Raw genomic sequence first — 22,381 nt, 5'->3', positions numbered from 1 at the left:
TGGCAGTTTGGAGAAGGTACCCTTCAAATATCAGGGACCTGGAGCAGTTTGCCAAAGAAGAATGGTCTAAAATTCCAGCAGAGCATTGTAAGAAACTCATTGATGGTTACCGGAAGCGGTTGGTCGCAGTTATTTTGGCTAAAGGTTGTGCAACCAAGTATTAGGCTGAGGGTGCCAATACTTTTGTCTGGCCCATTTTTGGAGTTTTGTGTGAAATGATCAATGTTTTGCTTTTTGCTTCATTCTCTTTTGTGTTTTTTCATTTAAGTCAAATTAAATGAAGATAATAATACCAAAGAATTTGTGTTTGCAATCATTTTCAGGAAGAAACTGAGTATTATCTGCCAAAATTGCAGGGGTGTCAATACTTTTGGCCACAACTGTATTCGGCTTCTTATCACAGGAGAGATTATAATGCACCCCTAGCTTTTACATATTAATATCTCACACAAGAGCGTATGGAAGAATCCAAATACATCACATGCGAAACGTTCCATTCTGATATCATCTGCTAATAACAGACGCATGTATAAAAAAAAAAGCTATAAAGTAAGATAAATGTACTTACTAGCAAAATATTGCCAAGGAATATAAGTGCTTCCAAAGTCAACTGATCGCTCAAGCACCCAAAGATCAGGCCGAGGAGAGTTTGCAAATTTTATGAGAACATAAGCAACATGGAAAACCTAGTGAAACAAACATGAAAATAATAATAATAATAATAATCTTAAAAGTTGTTTTTTTTTAAATTAAGATTTTGGAAAATAAAGTTGCAAGAAACAATAAAGACATAATGAAACACAAAATGTATTTAATGAGCATCTTAAGTCAGCACTTACATATTTGGTATCTTCACAACTGTGGAGACATTGCCATCTTAGCTTTTTACTGAGCAGTATAAAATTAATTACAAAAATTCTACAATGTTTTTTAAATGTATTCTTCCATAATAAAAGGCGAAATAAATTCAATGGTAAGACTCGGTAAGATAAAGTTCCCATACAGCTTTAGTTTACAGGAAAATAAAAAAAAACTAGGGTTTTCAGGATGCATAGAAGAAAAAGTGGGAAAAAAAACCCAATTGTACAGATCTAAAACATTTTTTACAGGACTGCTGGATTTCAGATGAACTGACATTAAACCCGCTCTGATTCATATTTTTTTTTAGCTCAGCCTTGGACGTGGGCATGCTGCAGTCGTACTGCTCCTGACCTTCCAGCCAGCTCCTCCTGCCAGATCATAAACCATTTATTTGGGCTAAGTATTTACTACTGCCTCTTGGCATGAATAACATTGTGAGCTCATCAGGGAAAAATGACATTTTTTTAATATGTTAGAGCAAAGTAAGATCTTAAAACTTGTGGACAATTGCCAGCCAAGGCCCGAGATTGGGAGCCATAGAGTAGAGGGGGCAGGAAATGCAACTGCGTACAAGACAATATAAGACGCAGCATTATGCAGCATAAATCCTTTCTACAATCTGCACCTATGGTTATCGCAACACTGATTCCAGGCACATAAAATCTGCTGTACAGTGCCATCATATAAGCAGCTTAGGACCAACACAAGAGACTAAAAGTGCATTTAGCCGGGTTGAGAAATGGCCAGGTGAAACATGCAGGAGATTACTTGACACATGAGCAAAACACTTAGTTGTCGGGTAATTTAATAATTTATGCCAGCATAAAAATCATCCTTATAGACATCCCATTACTCCGAGTAAAAAAGGAGATTTCCGGTAACATGTTGCTGTATGGGGACGGCACAACTGCATTTATTATCATTGTTCTGCCCATTCATGAGCAGCAAAACATTTCTTAAGTGCTGTTCCAGCTATGGCCATTAGATGTCATAGTTGCCCTTCTTTTGCCTGTTCATGGATTCAGAATCCTTTCCCTTTAATGGTTAATCTGTTCAGAACCGCACCTTTATCTTCCAGAGCTGAAGCATGTAGCCATTTTCCCTGGGATCCCTGAGCTGCTCACACGTGTCCAGCCCCCTGCAAAACCACTGCTTATATCAAGCGGATTCCAGTAAGGTTTAATGCAATTATGTGCTATGCATCTGTGTTAGCTGCCATAATGCAGCCCCCCTGATATTTGCAATGCATTTTCATCTCCTGTAATGCTCTTGCTCTGCATGAAGTTATATGCATTTTCTGTTCGATTAGCACAATGCTTGCAGCCTAAGTTGTTTAAATATCTCCTTTCTCTTTTCACTGCATTGTGTGTTGTATAACTTAGCCTCTGTATAATGCATGCACTCTGTATACTGTTATGACAGTACCCTGTATTACTGCTGTGATATTATCTGCCAGCACTGACATACTGTATTGTCTGTTTCTTATAGTTTTTACCCGAAATCATCCACTTCTATATATCTGATTCATCCACAATGGTGTTCAACAACCTCTAATATCATCTACTACTGTGATCTACTATACCATCTGTTATCATCTCCCTTTGTTGTCCATATCATCCCAATAAACATAGACTTAATCACCCATACGATCTTCTTACTGGGAGTGGATGAAGGGTTTAGCCGTATGCTGGAATCCACACAGCGTCATACGTGGAAGAAGGCAGAACAATCATGCTGTTCCTAACAGTAATCGTTGGTCAGTGTAAACAGGTATCTAAACGAGTGCCGACCAACGTGTATATAGTCAATCAAAGGTCATTAATGGGCAGAGATTGGCCCACCTAAATGCATCTTAACAGTTCTTTCAGATGGCCGAAGAATCAGTGAAGGGATGTTTGTAATAATGTACATTCTGGATTATCAGCCTACGAAAACATGTCAGCGATCACCCGACAAACTAACACAACGCTCCTTTGTTAGTTGATTGGATCTTTAATGCATGCATAAATCTCACCAGTTTTGGTAGCTCATTGCCCCGTGTTATTAGGGAATGTGCTGCCGATAATATAATTTATGGGGACAGAACAATAGCATTAATGATCATTCCCATAAATACTTGTTGCACTTGCACTGTGTAAACAGGTCCGAAAGCAAGTCACGGTCGACTTACATATAAAGTACATCGGCGCAGGGTAACGGGCCACGATCAGTCTGTATGAATGCACCATAAATGTAGCATCAGTAGACACAAAACTCCTTGTACAAAGAAATCATAGCGACTATAACAAGCATTTTGATATCCTACAGACAGGAGCTTCCTGTTGCCCCAGTATAATAATGCTCCTTCCTCTCCACAACTATCTTTTCTTTGAGAAAAGCGCCGTCTGCCCCACTTATCTCCATTGTATGTATAACGCACGTGTACAGTGATACATTTCTGTCCCATTAGATGCAACATTGTTCTCTCCTCTCTAGATGCTGCGGCTCCTGATTTCCCACAAGAGAGTGTAACACAATAGGCTCCAAACTGAATGTAATGGTTCGTCAAATTTTAAAATACATTTTTAGTCCGCATTGATTGTATTTCCTGCTAAAAAAGCAGTAGTTCCTGCTAAAAGGTACTTTTCTCTAGGTAACGCCAAAATCAAAGCTGCAGTCATGGTCATTTAGGAAGCTAAGGGACCTCTCTATTGTCCCCCAGCCTGAGAAAATACATACAAGCGTGTATATAATTTCCTGCTTTTTGGACCCATATATATTATTATATGTTATAAAAACCATGCACTACAGGCACATGCTCCATCATGTCTCCCTGCAACTGCCATTGTCAACTGTATCTACATTGCCAGGAGGACACAGCTATAACGAAATACTGTCTGACTCGTGGCTCACATCATGCTTTCAGCAGGACCTAGTAAAAGTTGTGTTCGTGTAAGGGAGTGGAGAAGCTGCCCACACTACCCCTTGAAGATCTTGTGGTTATATCATGCAGGGTTAAAGCACCACTCCAGCGGGGTTTTTTCAGCGCTGCAGTGGTTCTTTAAATTTAAGCCCCCTGCACCGATCTTTTACTCACTCTCCGGCATCTTCACCTTTTACCGATGCCCCTCAGGTCATGTGGCGCCATCTGTGACAGTAGCTTCTGATTGGCCGAAAGTCAGAATCTATGTCACAAGCTCTCAATACAAATCTATGAGAACGAGGCCATAACGAGGCTCTCATAGGCTTATTTTGAAAACTAACCTCTGACGCTCTCCAGCTGACACTGGAGAGCACCGGCAGGTCACTTTTTGCAGGAGAGGGAATGGAGCGACGCTAGAAAAGAATGAATGTAACGACAGGCGAGTGTTAGACAGGGGACTAACATTTTAAAGCACCACTCCAGCGGTGCAATAAAAAAAAAACGCTGGAGTGGTGCTTTAGTTGTTAGGACCAGCCCAGGATGGGAAGAGTTACATGGTCACATGGTAGAATAATTTCCTGCTAATGACTCAGAAAGGGTTAAATATTGAGAAAAACACAGCTTTGGTGTAGCAGCTTGCAGACCTGCGTAGAAAAGGGGTTGTGTGCAAAGAGGGAAGACCACGATATGTCAGTATTTTCTGAAGAAAAACAAGGATTAAGAGACAATCACGGGTCTGGTTCTCAGGCAGGAAGCCTAGTAGGGATAAAGGGGAGGACGAGGTCCTCCGCCCAGGCCAGAAGGTCTAATTTAAAGGAACGGAATATGGCTCAGGGGAGCAGCAGGACAAGATTCTTAGTCTACGCCAGGAGGCCTACTTAAACGGTATAGAATTTTGCCCAGAGGTAGAAGAAAGTGAGGAGGCCTAATTAAAGGGGATTAAGCTGAAGGAAGGATTCCTTATCTCAGATATACAGGACAATTCTATACTAGGGAGAAAGATAAGCTGTCAAATACCAGGACATGAGTTCTACTATGGAGAGCTAAAGATGCAGTGGCACAGCAAGGAGCTTCTAACCATCATCGAATGAGTTTTGAGCGTACTGGTGAGGCATTGCACCAACACACCTCAGTCACTGAGGTCCTCACAAATCAAGTGGGAGTTGAGACTAGCTGCAAGACACGGTATAGCATAACACCTCGCACGAGGAGTCCTCACCGGGGAAGTTGGAACTTCCCATAATGGGTTCCTGTCCCTGCATTATGCAGAAGAAGCATTCATGAAATGTTGTGCCTGCTATCTGACGTACAGACTTATCATCTAATTCTTGATAATTAAAGAAAAGTTTATTTTTTTTACTTTGGTCTCCCTCATTCATCTCTACCTCAATTGGTACTGGTCAAATGGCAGCCTTGGGTCTGCAGTGGCATATAGCCAAGGTATCATCAGCACACACATCTAGCTAGGACTTTAATTTCCTGTAGCGTGGCAGAGCATGGACGATGCTTCCCTCACCCACGACTGCAGCCTCGCACCATGTTACACTTGGTGTAGTCGGCACGATCGAGTTTGCAAAAGAAGAAAAGGAATGAATACTGTGTCCAGTTCTGGGCACCACATTTTAAAAACCACGTGTACAAACTGGAGGAAGTTCAGAGAAGAGCGACCAGGATGGTGAGCGGACTGCAAAGTATGCCCTATGAGGAACGGTTAGAGGATTTGGGAATGTTTAGCTTGTAAAAGAGTATACTGAGAGGAGACTTAATAGCTGTCTACAAATATCTCAAGGGCTGTCATACTGTAGAGTGATCATCCTTATTATCATTTGCACAACGAAAGACTAGAAGAAATAGGATTAAACTGAATGGGAGGAGACAGATTATATAGTAGAAAAAACTTTTTGACTGTGAAGGTGATCAATGAGTGGAACAGGCTGCCACGAGAGGTGGTGAGTTCTCCTTCAATAGAAGCCTTCAAACAGAGGCTGGACAGACATCTGTCTGAGATGGTTTAGTGAACCTGCATTGAGTAGGGGGTTTGATAAGAGGACTAATGAGGTCCTTTCCAACTCTACCATTTTTTTCTATGATTTTATGACTACGGGGAAGACTTGTGAAACGCTACATTCATTAGATACACACATTAGTCATTGCGACATCAACTATAAAGTTGTTTATTGTGAATCTGACTGTGCCAGGTATAAAGAAAATTATAATGAAAAGAATACACCAATATGATAAGTCTAAGATTCACATGAATAACTCTGCACAACAGGTCATAAAATCAGTGAACACTTATTACGGGCCAGGAAGCTAACAGGAATTTAAAACCAAGGAGGTACTACAGAGGGTACCATTCCTGACACTTTGACCTGGTTTCAAAGGATGGGCAAATGATATGAAGCTGAACATTCCCTGTTTACTAAAGGAGGCTGTAAGAAAGCAGTAAGTAAGGTCCTGGATGGCAAATACATGTCACTGAGATGGTTGGTTGGCCTCGGTGATGTCAGTCCCTGGACAAAGTTCGCCAGTAACAATAGGTTCCTGAGATGGTTTTAGTTATGACTGGATTTTGGGTCTGGGATTTATGAGTGACCAAAAGAGCCTGGGTGGAAAAGGTCGCTCACATACTCCAGTCTGGGTCTTGCAGGTCTAATATTAGGCAGCTGGGTTAGAACAGCAGTGTTTGTTGTGTTGGATCTGGAGAAAGACAGTTCAAGGTGGACTGTCTATGCTAGAGACTGAGAAATGCCTGTAATACCAAGTTGGTGAGACTGTTTTGATTTACTTTGCCTTTCCCATAGAAAGGATTGTTTTGTTATTCGTTTGTGCCGAAAAAATTACAGTTTTATTATTCATTTGTTATGAAGAAAAACTTCCTTTCTCCAGCTACAGTGGCAAAGTTTGGGCACACTTGGTTAAAATTACTGTTATTGTGAATAGTTAAGCAAGTTGAAGATGAAATGATCTCTAAAGGGGCTAAAGTTAAAGATGACACATTTTCTTTGTATTTTAGGCCAAAAAAAGTTTTCATTTTTTACATTTTAAAAACTAAAAAAAAAGAAAATGGGCCGATGGAAAAGTTTGGGCACCCTGCATGGTTAATACGTAGCAGCACCCCCTTTTTGCAAGTATCAGAGCTTGTAAACATTTTTTGTAGCCAGTCAAGAGTCTTTCAATTCTTGTTTGAGGGATTTTCATCCATTGTCAACTTGGAAAATTCTTCCAGTTCTGTGAGAGTCCTGGGTCGTCTGGTATGCACTGCTATTTTGAGGTCTAGCCACAGATTTTCAATGATATTCAGATCAGGGAACTGTGAGGGCCATTGTAAAACCTTCAGCTAGCGCCATTTGAGGTAGTCTATTGTGGATTTTGACCTGTGTGTTTAGGATCATTATCCATTTGTAGGAGCCATCCTCTTTTCAATTTCAGCTTTGTTACAGATGGTATTATGCCTGCATCAAGAATTTGTTGAAATTTCATTTGGGATCCAAGGGGTAACATTTTTCCTTGCAGAGAGTGACATGTTAAGCATGCCGAGATGAGGAGACTTTAAGCCGCAATACTCCTCTGGGAAATATGCAAATTGTCTCTTCAGAAAGGAAGAGGACTAGAACTGTAATGCCACCTATAGGAAGTAGCAATCCTAAAAGTCAATGTCGACCCTTTAACAAGCCTTGTCACATGACTTAGGATAAAAGCCAAAACCAGAATCTCAATATGTGTTTCGGGGTACTGCCCCTCGTTTGATCCGCATAGATCCGCATGCGTCCAGCGTACAAATATTTAACATGGTGTACGCAGGGACATGTGTTTGCATGCGTTCGCATGCTTTTGCGTATGCATGCATCGTTTCCTAAGTCATCTATATGGCCATGCAGGTCATAGGAAGATGAATAAAAATGATACATTGATTGAGATCCAGTGTCTTATTCCGGAGAAATACACATGTTTCTTAATAAGTAAATGATCTATTATGATCTATGGGTGGGGCATGGATCAAGAACCTGTTTACAGAGTTTATTTTAAATAAAAGGGCGCATTAAGTGTGTGATACATGGAATGACTGTCAATCTGCTCTCCTCATCTACATGTTTCATACTGTTAACTCCCCTTTAAGTTAAAATAAGCTCTGGAGGCAGATTCTTCTTAGATCTATGTCCTGCTCATATACATATTAAGAAAGGATTTTTCGCTCAAATAGATGGAAGGGTAACTCCTATTGACAGATAAATGGGGAAGAAAGTTGATTTCTCTGATAAGATATATTAAAACGTTTCTTATATTTACCTCTACTATTGATTTATGCAAGTTTGTTGATATACAGTTCCATTTTAAAGGAGCAATTCACTACTCACAAAACCCTTTCTGAATTGCTAAATTAACCCGTGTAACATAAAAATGCAACTGACATTCGGAAGAGGTCAGAGGGCAGTAGCAATCCTGACTTCCTCCGAAGGGAGTGAGATTGAAGTGGCTCATTAGCAGCCAGTATTGGCTGACGGGCTCAGGGGACATAAAGTCAAGAGAGCCCCCAGAGACCCAATGCCGATGTCACTGGAGTGGCGCCAACGCCGGAGGTGAATACAGACTGTTTTATTTTACACGGTGTAATACAGACATTGTTAATGGCTTGTCTGAGTAGTGGACATCCCCTTGAATAAAGCTACACTACTTTATTGATGTATGTTATGACATTTTTTTTATCTGCAAGCTCCCTTCTTTGGTAAAATTGTCACAAAATACCATGCATCATTCAGTTTAGAAACTTGGCACGCCAAGTTCTTTTTATACAGGACTATGGCTTCGAAAGATACTTGAGCACCCCGATTCCTTGGGAAAGCCATGTGTCCACGTTATCATTACTCCATGCATCGTTGCCATTCATTTTCACACTGGTTAGAAGGACGACCATTCTTGTACGCTAAGTGCTGTGTTGATTTTTTTTCTTTACAAGTTGCATTTCATAAAAGTGTCCAAATCAAGGACAAGCAGGAGGTCACTCCAACTTTTCAACCTAGATTTCCAGACTGACATTTTTGATGCAAATTACTGCAAACTCCGTTTAATGGATATGTCACAGAGCAGATCAAACATAATTTTGGCATGAAGCTCAAATGTATTAATAAAAAAAGAACTATTTCTCTATTTCATGCATTCATCGACTGTTCTTTACACTGGCTGCCTTCAATGAAAAGCTATCAAGAATAAAGTACTAAGGTCAATGATAATCTACTTCTCATTTCCTATGATGAGGCATGTCCTGGGGAAACATTACAACCTAGCAACCAGAATACAGAAACATGTTAGTCATACAAACAGCTGCACTTCCAATCTACACAATGTAGTGCAATATGCATACAGAATCAATCCGGCACACAAATTATGCATCATTCTTAGGCAGGGTTCACACATTGTGTTTCTGCAGAGGTTTTTTTTTTTTGCTGCATTTTTTTATGCTCTTTTTTTGTGTAAATTCTTTATTTTGGGTTTATCATAGGAAAGATACAGACATGTTGTAGGCATATACATAGTACACAGCAGTACCTATCCAGCCGACATGCCGGAAAAAGAGAGTGAAACATATACTGTATCCAATCTTGCATAATCTTCAGAAAACCTATGAAGAAAGGCTAGAAACATCTGTATAGTTATGTTGGGTAAGGGTATTTATAATGAGGGAGGAGCCACAGGAAGGTAGACCTCATCTGTAGCCTGTACCTATGTGGCACCCCAGGAGTTCGGTGGCCACAGTGGCCTTGCCTCCCTCCAGGGGGGAGTGATGTCATGCCTGGAAGCAAAAAAGGAATCCCCTTATCAGGTAGTTCCAGCATAAAACACAGTTCCTGCTCCAGGCCAGCAGGGGGAGCGCTAAACCCGACTTCAAGGAAGCTGCTCTCTCTGGTCAGGAGGAGTAAGTTAGTAGTTAGTGCCTGAACAGGGTTGAGACAGGACGTGTGGAGAGAAGCTGGGGACAGGAGCTATAGCTGAGCTCACCCCCAGGCTTGAGCGCCAGAGACCGGACCCCGGAGTCCGAGGTTGTGTGGGTACTAAAGCCCCAGCAGCAGAATCCAGAGGACAGAAGACCGTAGATCCTCTGTCCCAATTGATGCTCGATGACACAGCAGCACGTGTGAGCCGGAGACACTAGATAGGAGCAATCCCTGAAGCAGGGTACAGCTGCTTGTCATGCGAGTGGAGTTCTACCTAAGTAGCAGACAGAGAGAGGAACTTGAATAGAGTTCACAGCAGCAAGTACCTCAGAGAACAGCGCTACAGAGGAGGCCTCACAACCCACCTGCATAAGGAGATTCTCAAATTGCTTCCAGGCTAACCGGCTCCAGAACCATCTGTAACCTGAGCCTCGGACTGTATCTGCACAGCTCAGTAAGAGGTAAAGGAAACTTCACTCTGTTGTGTCCTCTAATTATTCCTGCATCACATACATCATCTTCTCTTTCACAACTGCCCTGGGACAAAGCTCTGCCTGTGGAGAGCTGTACCCACCCTGCTGCATTACTATCAGTCCCAGAGGATCTGCCCTACAGCGCTGGTCACCTCTGACCAGAAACCACAGGTGGCGTCACGAACACTTCTTTAAAAACTTTATTATCCCTTGTAAATATCCCCTTTTATTGGACGCCCAGGGCCACGGACCGGGTCACTGTCGCTTAGACACTTCCCCTTTAAGAAGCGGCCCGGTACAGAGTACCCCACGGCCCTAGCAGGCGAACCACCTACGTATGTAAAAAACCTTATATTGAAACTCTAGATTTTTATGCAAATTTTAAGCTGCGTTTTACAGTACCAGCAAAGTCTGAGATTTCAGTAATATCATGTACACACACGTTTTTTTTTTCCTGACTGATTTGGAAAGCAGCTGCGTTTTTGCAAACTGCGAGTCACTTCTTTCAGCGTTTTTTTTTCTACGTATTTGCAGCATTTTTTCACCCATAGGAAACAATGGGTAAGTGCAAAAACACAGCAAAAAAAAAACCTAAGGAAGTGAAATCATGCTTTATTTTGCACCACTAAACTTTATCAGTGTGCACATGAGACAACAAAAATGCAACAATCAAAACGCAGCAAATAGGCAGCAAAAAATGCACCAAAAACACAACGTGTGAACATAGCCTTATCGGAACAATTCTATGATATACCGTATACCTGCCACATAAAAAGTATAGCAATATAGCCATTATAGATATCATATACACATCATCATATCTATCACAAATAAAGCAACAGATCATACATATAGAAACTGATATTTTATATACAGTAAGAAATCTACCATACATCAACATTTCTATCACACATACAGCAACATAACGTATCGATAATACCGAAAGCAATATATCTATCAAACAAATCCTGTGTTCACAAGTCACAAAAGACTATGCTTTTCTTTATTACCACTTAGAAATATTTTCAGGTTGATATTTTGAGTTAATATAATAATTAAAAAAAACGTACATACCCACGGCCTTCACACTCCAGAAATCACTCATATCCACAATCTCTCCGGTTAATAATTATATCAGCAAAGACTAAAACAACTTTTGCAACCAGAAGAAAAATTGCTGATGGTTTATCATGTGTGATTGAGATGGAGCAAATATTTCACACATATAATGCACGCTATTTAATGGTAAAATGCGGCACCTCACGGCTCCCACCATCAGCACCACGGACAGAGGTCTAGATATAGAAAGCTGACGGGTGATCTATATTGGGAAGACGTAATAATACGAGAATATGGCCCGGCGCTGCTTACCTGCCCAAGGTCAACAGTGACATTCACTTCATTGTATCTTAAGCCCAGGGATAACGGGGGACTTTGCCACCATCGCTCTGTGCCATCAATGGCATTGGAAGCAGGATGTGCTTTATTAGGGTCAGAAGAATCGCAGAAATCACAAGACTGCCCCTGTGAGGGAAAAAGAACTTAAGAATTCAAAGGAAACTTATCACAGATGGATTAGCCTTAGACTTAAGACTCATGTCCTATTCTACATTCAGAATTATTAGGAAAGATTACATTATGTTCATATGTATTAACCATAAAAAATAAAGAGTAGAATCACTATCAGGAGATAAATATGGTCAATGAGAAATATGAGGACTCGGAGTAGAAGTACTAGAACTAGATTACTGAAGACTTTAATGGGTTATTCACATTTTAAATAATAGTAACACAAATCACTTGGAATTTTTATTTGCCTTCATTCACTTCCTATCACTCATTTTCTGTATTTTTTATTGCTAATTGCCCAGAGGCCAGCCTCTATTGTTCTATTGTTGCATGGGGCAATGGCAAAACATGCACACTTCATACAATGAGTCCGGACAGGATTTTGCTGCTGTTTCCAACCTCCTCTGTTACCGGCTCACTCTGTTCCAAGTCCCCCTCTGTTCCCAGCCCCCTCTATGTGCTGCTCCAACTGTTCCCTGCCTCCTCTGTTCTCTGTCTCCTACCTGCTCTGTTCCCTGCCTAATCTGTTTCATGCCTCCTCTGTTCCCAGCCTCCTCTGCTCCCAGCCTCCTCTGTACTCTGCCTCCTGTTCCCTGCTCTTCTGTTCCCTGCCTCCTCTGCTCCCTCCCTTATTTGTTCCCTGCTCCTCTGTTCCCAGCTTCCTCTCCTCCTCTGTTCCTTGCCTCCTCTGATCCCTGCTCCTCTGTTCCCAGTCTCCTTTGTTTCCTGCCTCCTCCGTTCCCTGCTCCTGTTCCCTGCCTCCTCTGCTCTCTGCCTCCTCTGTTCCCTGCCTCCTCTATTCCCGGTCTCCTTTGTTTCCTGCCTCCTCTGTTCCCTGCCTCCTCTGCTCCCTCCCTCCTGTTCCCAGCCTCCTCTCCTCCTCTGTTCCTTGCCTCCTCTGATCCCTGCTCCTCTGTTCCCTGCCTCCTCTGTTCCCAGTCTCCTTTGTTTCCTGCCTCCTCCGTTCCCTGCCTCCTCTGCTCCCTGCCTCCTCTGTTTCCTGCCTCCTCTGTTCCCAGTCTCCTTTGTTTCCTACCTCCTCTGTTCCCTGCCTCCTCTGTTCCCTGCTCCTCTGTTCCCTACCTCCTCTGTTCCCTGCCTCCTCTGTTCCCAGCCTCCTGTTTCCTGCCTCCTCTGCTCCCTCCCTTATTTGTTCTCTGCTCCTCTGTTCCTTGCCTCCTCTGCTCCCAGCCTCCTGTTCCCTGCTCTTCTGTTCCCTGCCTCCTCTGTTCCCTCCCTTATTTGTTCCCTGCTCCTGTTCCCTGCCTCCTCTGTTAACAGCCTCCTGTTTCCTGCCTCCTCTGCTCCCTCCCTTATTTGTTCTCTGCTCCTCTGTTCCTTGCCTCCTCTGCTCCCAGCCTCCTGTTCCCTGCTCTTCTGTTCCCTGCCTCCTCTGCTCCCTCCCTTATTTGTTCCCTGCTCCTGTTCCCTGCCTCCTCTGTTCCCAGCCTCCTGTTTCCTGCCTCCTCTGCTCCCTCCCTTATTTGTTCTCTGCTCCTGTTCCTTGCCTCCTCTGCTCTCAGCCTCCTGTTCCCTGCTCTTCTGTTCCCTGCCTCCTCTGCTCCCTCCCTTATTTGTTCCCTGCTCCTGTTCCCTGCCTCCTCTGTTAACAGCCTCCTCTCCTCCTCTGTTCTTTGCCTCCTCTGATCCCTACTCCTCTGTTCCCAGCCTCCTCTGTTCCCAGTCTCCTTTGTTTCCAGCCTCCTCCGTTCCCTGCCTCCTCTGCTCTCTGCCTCCTCTATTCCCAGCCTCCTTTGTTTCCTACCACCTCTGTTCCCTGCCTCCTCTGTTCCCAGTCTCCTTTGTTTCCAGCCTCCTCCGTTCCCTGCTCCTGTTCCCTGCCTCCTCTGTTCCCTGCCTCTTCTGTTTCCAGCCTCCTCTGTTCTCTGTCTCCTCTGTTCCGAGCCTCCTACTTCCAGCCCAATGAATTTCTATAGGATTGCTCCTGGGCATACACAGTAGCGTAGGAGCAGTAATATGGTTCTGTACACCTATCCAACAGTGCACACTTCTGGCCCTAAGAGTACCAATCCTGCTGGCATGAACTGTCAGTCAACCACCCACCACCATGAATTCGACAGGCTGAGGAGAGGCGCGTTCCTGAAATACAATGCTGATTACAGTCCTTCAGGGTGTGCTCACAAGTCACGATCAAACTGAACACATCCTAAAAGGCAACTACAAATCTGCAGGAACCAGTTGATAGTAGCCAGGCAGTGAACTTCCTCAAAAAGTTGCCATCTGCAAATTTCTACACATATCGGCTACAATTCACAAAAGATTTGTCCCTTCCAAGCTGGCATTCAGAAGCGCCATTAGCTTTCTTATGTCTTGCAGGCTGGATCTCCCCTTAAGGCTGTGTTCACACACAGCGGTTTTTTAGCGGTTTTTACCGCGGTTTTCACTATAAAACCGCTAAAAATAAGCTTCCCAGTCATTTCTATGCATTTTGCACTTTTTGTGCACATTGATGCGGTAAAAAACGCAGCATGCTCATTAATTTTGCGGATTTTTCCGCGGTTTTGGCTTCTTCCATGCGGTTTGAAACCGCTGCGGAAAAAAACACATCAAAAACGCATCAAAACCGCGCATACAAATCCTGTGTTCCCAGCGGATTTTACCGTGCAGAAACGTTGCATATCCGCATTGTGATGTACAGTAGCATTGAAAGCAATGAAAAAAAAAAACGCTGTGCAGGCGCGGCAGATTTTTCCGCACGGTTTTCCTGCGGTACAAAATCCGCAGCATGTTACTTCTTTTGTGCGGTTTTCCACCTCGCCTGTCTCCAAATCCGCAGGGGGAAAACCGCAGTGGAAAACCGCACAAAAACCGCAAGAAAACCGCATTAAAAATGGAAGAAATCCGCAGGAAAAATGCAGGTCATTTCACCTGCGGATTTCTTCTATTCTGCACGGAAAAATCCGCAGGGCCAAAAAGTACGTCTGCACTCAGCCTAAAAGTCTCTATGACGGTCCCCATTACATTGTGAGCGTAAAACAAACAATAAAGCACAAGCACGCAGAAGAGAATGCTGGAAGTATCCGATTTCCAATGTTTGACAAGAAAAGCTGCCCGCTCTATTATTATAAATTACTACAAGACAGGACATGATGATAGCTCTAAAAACAGAAAGAAACTGTGAATCATCCACTAAAAGACGGCATACACCGAGCAGTGTGAGATTAGCAGCAGCCAATCCTCCAGCCAAAGAAAACACCTTTATCTCATGAGTCACAATATAATCACTTTATCAGCTTTGCCCCAGTAGATCTTAGTTTTAATCAAACATAGACATATAGGGCAGAACTATCAACGTGTCACAGCTTTATAACTTGTGAAAGCTGCATCACTGCCGTACAAAGGAGATCCCAGCGCAATCACACTTGGATCACAGTAAGGCCGGGGTCACATTGCGTTCTGGCAGTCCGTTAGACGGACCGCGTTACACCGCGGTATAACGCAGTCCGTTAGCGCTGCCACTGACCCCCATTATGCCGTAAAGCGGCATGCGCTCGCGATGTGCCGTCATTCAGTGACGGAGCCTCGGACGTGGGCTCCAGTGTCTGAGGCTCAGTCACCGCTAGCACAGCGTTATGCTATATCGTTAACGCAGCCAGTCAACGCTATGCGTGAACGGGCTGGGTTAACGCAATATGAACCTAGCCTAACACGTTCGGTTCAGCAGTTTGGTTTCATTCCTTCTTCAATTTAATGGAACAAAACCCAACTCCCTGGGACGGGTCACACTGTGGCTTGCAGCAATCAGATGTCTATTTAAAATCATGTAATATTTAAGAGCTGAGATTAAATACTGCGTCATTCAGAAAGCAGTGACTCACCAAGAACTTGGTCCAACGGAGTCCTACAAAGCGTTACTTCTGCCATATTATCAAATAACAGTGAAAACATACGGCGTGGCCTGGAAATGTCAAACATTACACTCTGGCAACCGTGGCAAAACGTTTTGAGACTGACATACATTTTGGTTCTCACAAAGCTCGTAACCTCAGTGTTTTTAGATCTTTTAGAAAGATGTTTCTATGATAAGTGAAGCACAATTTAAGTATTTCAAATGTTTTAAAATTTTATTACTGTAGAAATTTAGATGTGGGAAACAGAGCGCACAGAAGGATAATACCCTACGGATGGAGAGTGGGTAGGTGTTTGAGTAACACTCTGCTGGTGGAGATGTAACAGGCAAAACTCCAATTTAAACATAAAGAGAAACAGCTGCTGCACCACGGCTGGTGGATAAATCATCCAGGAAATACTGGATCCAGTTGGATAGAACATGAAGGTTGTTAGCACCACGCCGGAATCCCTGCTCTGACAGGCAGGGTCTCCGGCGTGTCACTTCACTCACCTGTGCAGCGGTCGGTTCTTCCTTTCACCATGCTCTGCATGCTTCCAGTAGAACTTCCAGCCGGGCCTCTAACCATGCACTTGGAGCACGCACGCATGTACTTGGAGCACACGTGCATGCTCCCACCCCCTTAAAGAGCCAGCGCATGCACTTGTTATTTCCTCCCCAGCCAATGGCTGTATGTATATATTGCTTCCTCCCCACTGGAGAGGTGCCTGAGCAACCTACCTGTTTTGCAGTCTATGTTGTGTAAGGTTACATACCAGTCCCTGCAGCACTCTGGTGCAAATCCTGCCTGCTGCACTCTGGAGCAGATCCTGCCTGCTGCACTCTGATCCAAACTCTGCCTGCTGCACTCTGGTGCGAACTCTGTCTGCTGCACTCTGATACAAACTCTGCCTGCTGCACCATCCAGTCTGTCCTCTGGGTCCAGCTGCTACACCTCCTTTGGTCTGTCCTTGAGTGGCACCTGGCGTTCATCAGGAGCCAAGTCTAACCTGACCATCAGAGGCTCTAGTGAACAGTCCGGTGCTCCCTTAGTCACCCCCCTCCAGGCTCTCCGCAGTCCATGGCACACTGGTTCCACAAACCACGTTCGTGACAAAGGTGGGCTGCGTTGCTGGAGTAACAACAAAGATAAGGGGTTTTTTTGTTTTTTTTTTATTCACAGCGCATTGCAATGCTGCACTGGCGTCTTTATCAGGTGGAAAAAAACAAAAGGTTTAAACTTTAATTGACAAATACATCAAGTTTACGTAAAGACTCAATATTTACTGTTTTGACCTTTATTTTTCAAAACTTGTGCACGTCGCCCTCACTGATGACAGACCAATCTTGCCTAATCAGGGCTTAGAGTTTATCACAATTCTATGTTATACGCTATTTCTATGTTAGTTATCTTGTAGCTTCTTTTTCTCTGTCCTTCTCAATGGCCCTGATAAAAGTCATTTTGACCGAATTGTTGGCCTTTGCTGTACTAAATAAAGATTGTGTGCTTTCACATGCAAGCCCCCAGTGCCGTGTGATATATACAGTATACTGTTTTCTACCACATAGCACAGATCATTTATTGAACCACTGAGTGGACACCATAGCATTTCTATGTATTTCTCAGCAGTGAGGATTGCTGCCAGCTATGAGCTGATGGTAGTACTGCTGGACATCTTCCTATTTTGAAGTGAAGTGAGCAATATTTGTCTTCCAACTGCTGCACTAAGGCTGGTTTCACATTTGCGGACAGAGGGCTGTGGACTTCCTCCGTGAAGCCCCCCCCCGGGGTGCCTCCTTCAGTTAGCTCCGCCTATTTCTGCATGCGGCTTCATGCGACGTAGAACGCATCATGTTGGAGTTTTATGCGGGTGTCAAAACGACGCATGCGGCAGCATCCGCATACTGCGGTACGGTCTGCGTACCCAATGTTAAAGATAGGGTACACAGGCCGCATGACGCTGCATGCAGAAATAGGCGGAGCTTACTGGAGGAGGCGGGCCAGGGCTTCACGAAGGAAGTCCGCAGCCCTCCGTCCGCAAATGTGAAACTAGCCTGTGTCCTTGGTTGACCACTGTATCTACAGTACTCAACAGTATCCATTTCTTTTGGTGTATCTTCAAAACAAGCTTGAACAGAAACCCCCGTCTGATTTAATAATATTAATCTTTATTTATACATCGCCAACATATTCCACAGCGCTTTACAGTTTAACAGTTTCATACACAACAGTCATAAGTAACAATGTTAACAATAATACAATAATTAAAGCAAAATAACACGACCCTGCTCGTGAGAGTTTACAATCTACTGATTTGAAATCTTTGCCTGGGAGAGACTTTGCTGATGCAGTATAACTACCTTTTGTCTTCTTACAGTGCTTAGTCTTGCTATTTTGTGTGACCAGTGACATAAAACTGTTTTCTCCAACATCAATTTTGCAGCAAAGTTTTGCTGTTTGTCACCCAATATTAAGCTTCCCACACAGTTGTTTAAGTTAGTGACTTACATGTGAGTAAAGCTCCCTGCAGTCTGGTACCCTTAGTTAAAATTCTGAGTGACCAATTGCCTACAGAAGTGACATAATTAGTAAATTGAGTCCACTTATGTGTAATCTATTCTTAGTATAACCACAGCTGTTCTGAGAAGGTCTCACAAGTTTATTTGAGAACATTAGGCCTCTTTGACGCTTCATTTTTTTGTTTCAGTTAAAATCCGCGAAAAAGGCAGAAAAGTGGATCCGTTTCTAATTGATGTGAACGGATGGCACAGGATCCTTATTTTGACGGATCCGTAGAATGAAGAATTTTAAAGGAACAGCTGGCCGGGAAAAAGGAGAGAGAGAGAGAGAGAGAGAATTTTTCGTCCGTCGTAAGGCTTTCAGGGTTAATTTTCTCCCTGACTTCCTTTCTCCGGGCATGCGCTATGGAAAATGCGGATCCAACAACCAAAAAAACGTTGCAAGGTCCGTCCAGGCATGCCGGTGGATGAAAAAAATTTGGCGGATCCTCACAAAAACGGATCCAACGGATGGCCATCCGTCAAGATCCGCCAGTAATGCAACTCAATGGGGAAAAAAACGGATCCTCAAAAAAATGGCGGATCCATTTTTTTCAAAACCTGGCGGGTTTTGACTGATGGTCAAAAACGCAAGTGTGAATGAGGCCTTAGTGATCAAACAGCATTATGAGCCCACCAGACAGGCCAGGGATAAAGTTGTGGAGAACAATAAAACAGAGTTAGGATATAAAAAATTAGCTCATGCTCTGAATGTTTCACAGAGCACTGTTCAATCCATCATCTAAACATGGAAGGAGTATGGCACAATTACAATCCTACCAAGATATGGCCATCCACCTAAACTGACATCCCAAGCAGGGAGAGCACTAATTAGAGGAGCAGCCAAGATTACCATTGTCACTCTGGAGGAACTGCAGAGATCTACAGCTAAGGTAGGAGAATCTGTCCACAGGACAACTATTAGTTGGATACTCCACAAATCTGGCCTTTATGGAAGAGTGGAAATAAGAAAGACACTTTATATAGCAAGCCATATAAAGTCCAGTTTGCAAACCGTCATGTAGGGGACACACCTAGCAGAAAAAAAGGTGTTCTGGTCAGCTAAGATCAAAGTAGAACTTTTTGAGCTTAATGCAAAAACATATATGTGGGGGAAAACCACTTTACTTTGCTTTGCTTCAGCAGGGACAGGGAAGCTGGTCTGAGTTCATGGGAAGATGAATGGAGTTAAATACAAATCCTTGAGGAAAACCTGTTAGTAGCTGCAAAAGACTTAAGACTAGGATGTAGGTTAACCTCCAGTAGGACAAAGACCCCGAACAACCTGCCAGAGCTACAATGGAATAGTTTAAATCAAAGTATATTCATGTATGTGAATGGACCAGCCACAGTCCAGACCCAAATCCCATTGAGAATCTGTGGCAAGACTCAAAAATTGCTGTTCAGTCGTTCTCCATTCAGTCTCACTGAGTTACAGCTAGTTTGCAAATAAGTATAGGCAAAACTTTTCTGCCTCTAGATCTGCAAAGCTGTTAGAGACATAGCTATATATATATATATATATATAATATATATATATGTAAATACAGAGTGTAAAGAGTGCCCATGCTGTCCTCTAATAGCTGAAAGCACTCTGTAAGAGTTCCAGATGTTCCTTAGAGCCTGTTTTGCCATTGTCCAAGATGGAGTCTGATGCATCGCCCTGCACTTGAACTTCCTGTCTATCTTGCTATTTTAGTCCGGGCGGGTCAGGAGATCCTGCTTGTCTGAGTATTTTGTTGCTGTTGGCTCCTGAGTTAATGCCTATTTGCTTCGGGACTCCCTGCTGCTGCTCGTTACTCGGTGGTCTACCTCTCCACTGCAGCTGCCTTCAGTCCTTGGTGCAGCTCCTTGATCTTGACCAGGGTTACATATTGTCCGGTCTTCTAGTGAGGAGCTACTTGCCTCTGGATCTGCTGTGGTCATTAAGAAATTCTGACATCATTATCTCTTCTTGGACTGACTCTGTCGGGCTGCAGTGCTGGACTTGAGCGGGACTTTTCAGCCCAAAAAGGTACATTTGGAGACCTCTCATGTTGGACTTCCACACATATGTGCCGTGCGGCACTTGTGATCATATTACTGCTGGACTTCCACGTTTAAGTACTGTGTGCACTCTCACTCATACTTTTGTTGGACTTCCGCGTTTAAGTGCTGTGTGCACTCTCACTCATACTTTTGTTGGACTGCCGTGTTTAAGTGCTGTGTGTAGTCTCACTCTTATTATTGTTGAACTTCCACGTTTACATGCTGTGTGCATTCTCACTCACATTATTGCTGGACTTCCACGTTTAAGTGCCGTGTGCACTCCTGCGTCATATTACTGCTGGACTGGTTTGTATTTGCGGTCGTGCCACGCTATTCAGTTTGCTAAACATTTCTATATTGTGCTGTGCACTTTGTTACAATTGCAGGAAGATTTCTGTTAGTTTTGCTTCACTTCTTACTTTGTTAAATACAATTGTTTGCCTCAGCTTTGGTCTCAGATTCGTTTTATCCCACGCAATCAGATTCCATAGTACCCATATAATTGTTACAGGGTCATAGCTTCAGAACCGATGGAATCACACTATATTAACTGTTCAAGAACATGAAAGAAAGTGGGTGAGATCTGCTGAGGCTCCACATTGGTGACATTGGTGTATTATATATACATCAGAGCAAAAAAGTATTTGATCCCGTGCTAATTTTGGAAGTTTGCCCACTGACAAAGACATAAACAGTCTATAATTTTAAGGGTAGCTTAATTTTAACATAGAGAGATAGAATATCAAAAATAAAATCCAGAAAATCACTTTGTATAAATTATATAAATTTATTTGCATTTTGCAGCGAGAAATAATTATTTGATACCCTATCAACCATTAAGGCAGTCTTCACACGTAGCATTTTTTTTGCCTTTTCGCGGCGATTTTAAACGCGTGATTTTGCAGCGATAACGCAAAAAAACAGCATCCCATGCAATCCTATGGGATTCCGCAATGCTGTGCTAATGCTGCGGATTTTCCCACGGCGGAATCGCATTGCGGAAAAATACGCAGCAAGCTCATTAATTTTGCGGAATCGCAGCGATTCTGCACCCATAGGATTGCATTGTTCTGCTTACTTTTCTTTCCGCATGTGGCTATGCCCACCATGCGAAAAGTAAGCAGAACATTTGCGGATGGTACCCACGGTCCGGAGGAGAGGAGACTGTCCTCTGGGCTCTGGGTACCATATCCCTGTAAAAAATAGAATTAAAATTAAAAAATCGTCATATTCTCACCTTCCAATGTCCCTTGCAGCGTCACCAGGTTTCAGCAATGCTGTCGGCAGGTCCCGTTCCCAGTGATGCATTGCGGCAATGACCTTTGATAATGTTGCGGTCTCGCGATACTGTAGCGGTCTCGCGAGACCGCGACGTCATCAAAGGTCATTGCCGCAATGCATCACCGGGAACGGGACCTGCAGGGAGCATTTCGAGGATCGGGAACGCTGGGTGGGACGTCGGAAGGTGAGAAAAACACCATTTTTTATTTTTTTTCATTATTTTTAACATTAGATCTTTTTACTACTGATGCTGCATAGGCAGCCTCAATAGTAAAAAGTTGGTCACACTCGTCAAACACTATGTTTGACGAGTGTGACCAACCTGTCAATCAGTTCTCCAAGCGATGCTACAGATCATTTCGAAAACGCTAGTGTTCTGCAAGCTAATTACACTTGCAAATCGCTAGTTTTTCCGCGGGAAAATCGCGGGAATTTAAAATGCGGTTTTCCCGCGGAAAGGAATTCCGGGATTCCCGCGGAAGCTTCCGCGGGAATTCCGTAACGTGTGCACATAGCCTAAGAGTTCTGGCTCCTACAGACCAGTTAGACGCTCCTAATCAACTCGTTACCTGCATTAAAGGGAACCTGTCACCTCTTTTGGCCGCTATAAGATACGGCCACTGCCTTTCAGGGCTTATCTACAGCATTCTATAATGCTGTAGGTAAGCCCCTGATCCAACCTGAAAGATAAGAAAAATAACTTTTATTATACTAACCCGGGGGTGAGGCGGTCTGGTGCGGCCCGGTCTGATGGGTGTCGCAGGTCCGGGGCCTCCCATCTTCTTGCGTTGCCACCCTCCTGCTTGCTTCATCACTCCCTGGCATCGCGCTCCTGCGCAGGCGTACTTCTCTACGCTGTTGAGGGCAGAGCAAAGTACTGCAGTGCGCAGGCGCTGGGTCTCTCTGACGTTTCCCGTTGCCTGCG

The 22,381-nt window shown here is 43.5% G+C and overlaps 1 protein-coding gene across 1 annotated transcript in view; it reads right to left on the bottom strand.

Annotated features, from left to right (window-relative positions):
• The window catches only part of LAMA3 (laminin subunit alpha 3), a 297,581-nt gene that overhangs the window by 258,254 nt on the left and 16,946 nt on the right, over positions 1-22,381 (bottom strand). Inside the window, exons 2-3 of the mRNA XM_073550824.1 lie at positions 11,541-11,693; positions 569-686 (exon numbers count right to left, since the gene is read on the bottom strand). Of these exons, the coding sequence (XP_073406925.1) occupies positions 569-686; positions 11,541-11,693 (271 nt within the window). The remainder of the gene's footprint in view (positions 1-568; positions 687-11,540; positions 11,694-22,381) is intronic.

The sequence above is a fragment of the Dendrobates tinctorius genome, unplaced genomic scaffold (assembly GCF_039654945.1).
Source record: "Dendrobates tinctorius isolate UK_male_01 unplaced genomic scaffold, ASM3965494v1 ptg000171l, whole genome shotgun sequence".
Taxonomy (NCBI): domain Eukaryota; kingdom Metazoa; phylum Chordata; class Amphibia; order Anura; family Dendrobatidae; genus Dendrobates; species Dendrobates tinctorius.
The sequence above is the reverse complement of the archived record's forward strand: the minus strand, read 5'-3'. Positions and strand labels throughout refer to the sequence as shown.